This window comes from Aegilops tauschii, chromosome 1, assembly GCF_002575655.3.
Source record: "Aegilops tauschii subsp. strangulata cultivar AL8/78 chromosome 1, Aet v6.0, whole genome shotgun sequence".
Classification (NCBI taxonomy): domain Eukaryota; kingdom Viridiplantae; phylum Streptophyta; class Magnoliopsida; order Poales; family Poaceae; genus Aegilops; species Aegilops tauschii.
Genome location: NC_053035.3, coordinates 239,310,163 through 239,316,408, shown reverse-complemented (window position 1 = coordinate 239,316,408; position 6,246 = coordinate 239,310,163). Strand labels below are relative to the sequence as shown.

At 46.3% G+C, this 6,246-nt stretch overlaps 1 protein-coding gene across 1 annotated transcript; it reads right to left on the bottom strand.

Moving 5' to 3' along the window:
- Positions 1–897: 897 nt before the first annotated feature.
- On the bottom strand, positions 898–5,076 carry LOC109740946 (uncharacterized). The gene is made up of 6 exons (XM_020300014.4): positions 4,529–5,076; positions 3,812–4,029; positions 3,529–3,727; positions 3,366–3,451; positions 2,918–3,009; positions 898–1,500 (listed from the first exon to the last, which is right to left on the bottom strand). Exons 1-6 carry the CDS (start codon positions 4,625–4,627, stop codon positions 1,253–1,255), a joined length of 942 nt encoding a protein of 313 aa, XP_020155603.1. The 5' UTR covers positions 4,628–5,076; the 3' UTR covers positions 898–1,252.
- Between the last annotated feature and the right edge of the window lie 1,170 nt (positions 5,077–6,246).

Sequence of the window (6,246 nt, the reverse complement as noted above, 5' to 3'; positions counted from 1 at the left end):
TCCGCTGCCTTCCTCTCCTGCTGATGAGAGGAAGCCCATCCCACCGGCCTACTTGCTCACGCGTCATCCTCCTCCGGCCCCGAGCCAACCAATCTCATATGGTCCCAACTTTGCTCCAATCTGGTTGGTTGATACTCACATAACCTGGGACGCATATGAATAGCTGAGAGGCGGTTCAATTGAGCAAGGTGGACCTATTTCTATGTATTGCTATAGCTCAATTAGCCACGGCCTTTTACTACGTATGTGACATACACAGTTTTGAGCATGGATGCAGGTCCAGCCAGAACCCCAACTGAGCGAGGGAAGTAAGCCATGCGGAGGCCCTGTCAAGCCACGTACATGAAAATCTAATGCAACGTCGCACAAACAGATAGTACCAACTTGGATAGTAAAAAAATCAATAAATTAAGAAAAATAATATGGATGGATGGATTTAAAAATTGGAGAAACGCACCTTGCTTTATTGGTAGGTACAGATATAGATTGGGTTACATGTCAAGGAAATGTAACTGTCACAACATACTAGCTCCGTTGCTCTGTGTGTTGCCATAAGAATACAATATGTCAACATTTTGTGCTGGATAATAGCATGCCTTTACTTACTAGTTTTGTAGGAAAATGATATCGAGGGAAAGAAACTAAATAGATGCCACTAATGAATTTGTGTCTCCACTTTGTGCCTGCGGGCGCTTGATTGCAATTGAATTTATGGTTTCTTTTGGCGCAAGTTGTGCAACTACCTCACTTTTTGATACAATTGCTTTAAAGGAGAATGAAGTTGTCATCAACTGATTCAGGTAGGCCGGGGGTTTCAACCTCCTTTTCAAAAAAAGCAAAAATAAAATAAATAAAATGAACTGATTCAGGTCCAACTGAACTCTGATGTCTCTGCAGTTTCCCAGAAAACAGGACTCTGCAAAAGCAGTTCATCCTGGGCACACAACCTCCATAGGCTAGTTGAGTACACATGGCGAGGCAGGTAGCTACAATATGCACCCAACCACAAGAGCTGGATATATCAGACTAGTACCAAAACTTCTGTGCACATTAGTTACATCTTCAGCCAAGAAACACAAAACCTTTCAAGTCCTGATACATTTGTTATGTGCTGCAATCAAGCCGTATAAACCTATCCCACGAATGTTAGACTCAACTTTTACGAGGGCGATACACGGTAGATGGTTTGTGCCCCTTGTCGGTGGTGTAAGCAGTTTCGACGATTTCAAGTCTGCGGGGGCAAATTAGTAGTTCACATGGGGTGAGTGACGAAGTAGTTGAAGTCATGGTGCCGGACTCCAAGCTGCTTAAGCCAGGAGTCTGCTGCGCCGAAGAGGGAGACGATCCTCTTATGATCTCCTGTCCGGGGGTTGGTCCACAGAGAGCCCTGTATCTTGTTTGCTGCGAGTCCAAACGGGGCTAGTGATACAGTGTTGGCCTTCTGGTCATTCTGTTTCCCACTGGCAGCTGAGCCATAGGTCATGGTCTCCGGTGTGTGATCTGTTCAGAAACATTAATAATGCCATCAATACAGCTAGTTGCGGTTTGGAAACAGTGTTCAAGGCATGTCACTAGGGCAGCTGTTATTAAGGACTACAGTACCAATCCCCGCAAGAAAAAGCAGGGTCAAGCTCAAAGAATTGGCTTGGTTTAGACTCTCTACTGCGATTAATTTTTTGCTGGGAAGTGGACAGCTGGTGTGCCTAAGTGCGGTTGCACACCATTGCAATCCAAGCAAGCTTGCACCATCGATAAGTAAAAGAAGTGCCTGAAAGAGCCCTTCCTTCATGGTAAAACATATAATTTTCTACCCTTTAAGAAACAACTACAGATCTCTAAGAATAACTAACAAAGTCAAGCTATGTGACAAGAGAGTCTCTTTCTCCCCTTAACTGGGGAAAGAAACTGCTAGCACCTCCTTCTCTCGCAAGCAAGTGTCTAATATACTTGAAAGCTAAGACACGGGGCCTTTTGAAACTGAAGATGAAGGTTTGGAAGCAAAATACCAAGCTGAACAAACCCTTGAAGAAAACTCTCATACTCTTGGAAGCTAAGCATCAATTGTTTGTTTGTGTGTGTGTGTGTGTGTGTGGTGGGGGGTAACATCTCATATCATACCAATTGGCAGTAAAAAACATATCTTGACATCAATGTATCTAACATGCATCTTTTCTGGAATATAGCAACATAATCAAACACGTTAAGCACAGTGTGCCTTTACCATATATACTCCACAGAATCTGAACAGTAGAAACCACTCAATCAATCGGTCTCAAGCAAGGTGATTGAGAAAGCTGCAGTTCATTTCGAGTTTCTTCTACCTAGGGCCACCAGAATGCCACTCCTCTGTTAATTATAGTTTAAACATAGACCAACGATCCAGGAAAAGGTTTCCCCAAAGTACACAACACATATTCTATGCTTGTGACCGACATACTTCTGCAGTGCATATTCTCATGTCATGTGACTGAAGCAAACCTTTGACTAAGCTAGCACACTTTTGTATTGATCAAATAGTCAAAGCCTAATATTTTAAGTGAATCAGTTCCAACTCACAGCTTGGTACAGAAGCAATGAAAGAGTGCATGTTTATAAGAGTGGTTGGGGAATGGAACTGTCGTTATGTCCCATGACCTTGCAGTCATCCTCTTCCAAGCACACTAACCCAATCTAACCGAAATCAGGAGAGAACATTCACATAGTGCAAGGTGAAATTTGACTCAGTCTCAGTGTGTCTACAGGATCATCTAAACAACACAAATGGACATCACCACGAATCTAGGATGATTAATGACTAGCATCATTGTCACAGGTCATGCAGCAATGGCACAGAGTCCTATGGAAATGATGACGTTCTTGTGTCATTAGAGATGATCAAACTAGTCTAGTTAGTGTCTTACATGCAACAGCAACATACCTTGAAATGAAGAGGAAATGGTATGGTAAGTTAGGAAGCACGCAGACAAGTCCTTCACATTGCGTTGGTAGGGAATGTGGTAGATAGGATACCTAAATATAGAAGTAGTAAAGATAAATGACAATGTCAAAAAATAACAATTATCACAGAGAACAAAATGAATAGCCGAGAAAGGATTTCTGAACAGAGAAACAACGCTTACTACCTAGACAGAAATGATGAGAGCACCACGGGTCAAACTAAACATAAACACTTCAATTCACTATGGAACTAAATAGGTACAGGTTGAGCACCACTGCTTGCAATCTATAATTACAAGCAAGGAAAATAGGATGGCCAGGCCATGCAAGCATGATTTATGAAGAAACTCTTATGTTGTGTGATTATTTGTCTGCCAAAATTTGTTTCTTGTAAAGAATAAAACTAAAGGGGATAAGTTTGATCATACCAGGCAACTGACATCCAACTGACAGGCGAAAGGTCGACACTCTTCAGCGATGTCAACCCGGGAAAGCCCTGGGATAGTTCATATACCTGGCAGAAACAAACAGCTAAGAATAGAGATAGCACGACCAGGATAAGCTACTAGAAGATATGTCATAGAAATTCACCTTATCCATGAGTGGGATCCTTCCATAAGGAGAGCAAACTTCAAAGAACTCAAAGTACAAATGGCCAGGTCGCCTCCTGTTCCCCCCTACCACGTCGCAGTTAAATGAGTCGTCAGATGTTGAACTCCAGGATCTTGACATCTTCTCATTGTCGTCATCATCGCTCCAGAAGTCCATGCCATAATCCTCACCAAAACTCCTACAGGCAAAGAGAAAACTGGTTCAATCTCCATCCAGAAATCAACATGAAGTCAAAATCAAGCATGGTTATCTTGGTGCAGACCTGGACGCATTCAGGACTTTGTTGGTGTATAGCTGTATCCCTGACAAGTACGGGACGTAGTACTGAACCACTTTGTCCCCTCCGTGCAGCTGCACGGTGGCTCCGGCGCCGTACGCGCTCCACTCGTAGTACTGCTCCCACAGGTCGGCGAGGTTGAAGTACTCGACGCTGTCGGCGTCGGCATGGTGCCACGCGTCATTGGACAGCCGGCCATTGGTCTGGATCAACATGATGAGCAGCAGCGTCTCAGTCTCAGATTAAGACATGACAAGTATGCATAGCCTGCCTGCCTAGGGCTGAAGGGCAGTCATTAATACTAGAACAGTTGAGCAGCGGGCCGGAATTGACAAGCCAAAGGTAGGAATTTATGCCCGCAGCCGTCGCCACCGAGGACGCATCCCAATCAGGCAAGAGAAGGGGGGGAAGCACAGCTTGGCAGCAGTACCAGTAGGTGAATAAATTCTCAAAATGAACAAGGAACAAATATGTACTACTACTAAAGCAGTGGAGTAGTTGTAATTATTCAGCATATCCGGTGTGCGGGTGAAGAAGCAGCGAGCAGTAATTCAGTGGCCATGTAAGGCAGGCATAGCGGAGGAACACAGGTGACGCGAGCAGATCAGCGGAGGAGTAATGGCGAATCCTAAAACTCCCGAGAATCGTACTGGCGCAGATCGCGTGGGCAGGCGCGGGGTTTACGGGGGAGGGGAGCGTCACCTTGGGGAGAATGTGCGTGTCGACTGTCGGGGTGGTGCAGTCGAGGAAGCGCTGCAGATTGGACGGCGGCCGGCCGTCCTCCACCCTGTGCCCGCCCATGGCCCCTCCGCGCCCACGCGCCTCGTCCTCCTCCTTCGTCCCCGCGCGAGGCCGAGCGCGCCCGCCGCTCTCCACGGCCGCGGCGATCGGAATCGCTCGCTCGCTCCCGAGGAAGAGGAAGGGGCCGAGCAGGAGAGGTCGGAGAGCAGGAGAAGGAGAAGAATCCGAAGGAACCTTGGCGCCGCTGCGCAGGAAGGCGGTGCAGGGAGAAGGATTGGCGAGAGGGGGAGTGGGAGGAGGGAGCGAGGGGGGAATGGTGGCTTTATTCGTCGGAGGAGAGGGGAGGGGGGGAAGCAGCCGCGGGGCGGGGTGCGAAACCGGCTACGGTTTGCTTTGCGCTCTGCCTCTCCCTCTCTCTCTCCTCTCGCGTTGGCCTTGTCGGACGCCAACGCAAACGCTTCCGTGCTGGCGCGCGCGCGCGGTCTCTGCTCTTCTCATCCCCCCACGTCAACCCGCGGTTGGGGGCGGCGAGTCGAGCCTGTGGTGTGGTCCACTCCGGCTTAGCCGACCCGGTACCGCTAGCCCGCCCGCCCGGGCCCGTCAGGGCCGCCAGTTCTTTTTTTTTTTTTGAGGGAAAGGGCCGCCAGGTCGTCGCGTGTCTTCTCTGCTTCAAAAAATCCAGACTTGATCCGCAATCCTTTTCTCGAGAGGAAAATGGCAAACCGTGACGTGAATCACGTTCCAAAAAGATTTTTATTACAGAGAGATAGATTGTGAAATAATCCATCAAAAATGAAGCGCTGGCGTCCGATAAGATAATCCGTTAGCCCGCGGGCGGACCTGACTGGATTTTTTCAGTTAAAATACTGCTTTCCACCTTTGACCCTCTGCCGTCTCGTCACGCATCTCACGAAGCCAAAGCCACGAACCGTTCAACTCGTCTACAGTACTCCACAAGGAACCCTCTCCGCAAAAATAAATAAATGCTCTGCACACAAAAGAAAAATGTTGTGCAGATAGAGGACGGAAAGTTCCCTAAAATAAAGATAGAGGACGGAAAGCCACACCAATTTTCGGCCGATCCGCCGGATACCCCACGCAATATATTTTGGCTCATTTTCTGGTGATAAACATATGCTAACTGGATTTTCTTGCCACTGATCTAATAAACATGCTACCCGCAAAAATATATATCTGATAAACATGTCTTTTCCTAATCCGTCCATTTGCCGGTGTCGTATGCCTACTTGTTTTAGGGCATGTTGTGTACTTTTGGTATTGTGATTTGATATGTGTCGTCAAGTTTTAATTTTGGTTCCCCGCAAAAAGTTTGGTTGTGTGTATCTCCCGGCAAGTAATCTTCTATTGTACTCCGTATATACCCACTCATATAACAAAAGTTAAGGTTTGTACTGTATTGCTTTGCTAGTCATTTTCATTTATGTCATTTTGTGGAAATGTGTGATTAGTTTTCTACGTACGTAGGTGGCATCTTGCTTTCTTGTGTTTCTTGTGCAAGCCGTTTTAGCTGAGGCTCATCCATTCATAAAGTGAAAAAATGATGGATTGGATAGGGTGAAAGCTATATTGATAAGATACGATGTCATAAAAAAAAGATACGATGTGGATAACTAGAAATAGGTACAGATGGGTCATAATTATTAATTAAAATTGGTAGA

What these genes read in the sequence shown, in the direction of transcription:
- LOC109740946 (XM_020300014.4), bottom strand. Translation starts at nt 4,627, where the DNA reads ATGGGCGGGCACAGGGTGGAGGACGGCCGGCCGCCGTCCAATCTGCAG. An exon ending in ACACGCACATTCTCCCCAAG is followed by an intron (nt 4,030 to 4,528) that starts GTGACGCTCCCC and finishes ATGTTGATCCAG; the next exon opens with ACCAATGGCCGGCTGTCCAA. An exon ending in CATTTCCTCTTCATTTCAAG is followed by an intron (nt 1,501 to 2,917) that starts GTATGTTGCTGT and finishes GTTTCTGAACAG; the next exon opens with ATCACACACCGGAGACCATG.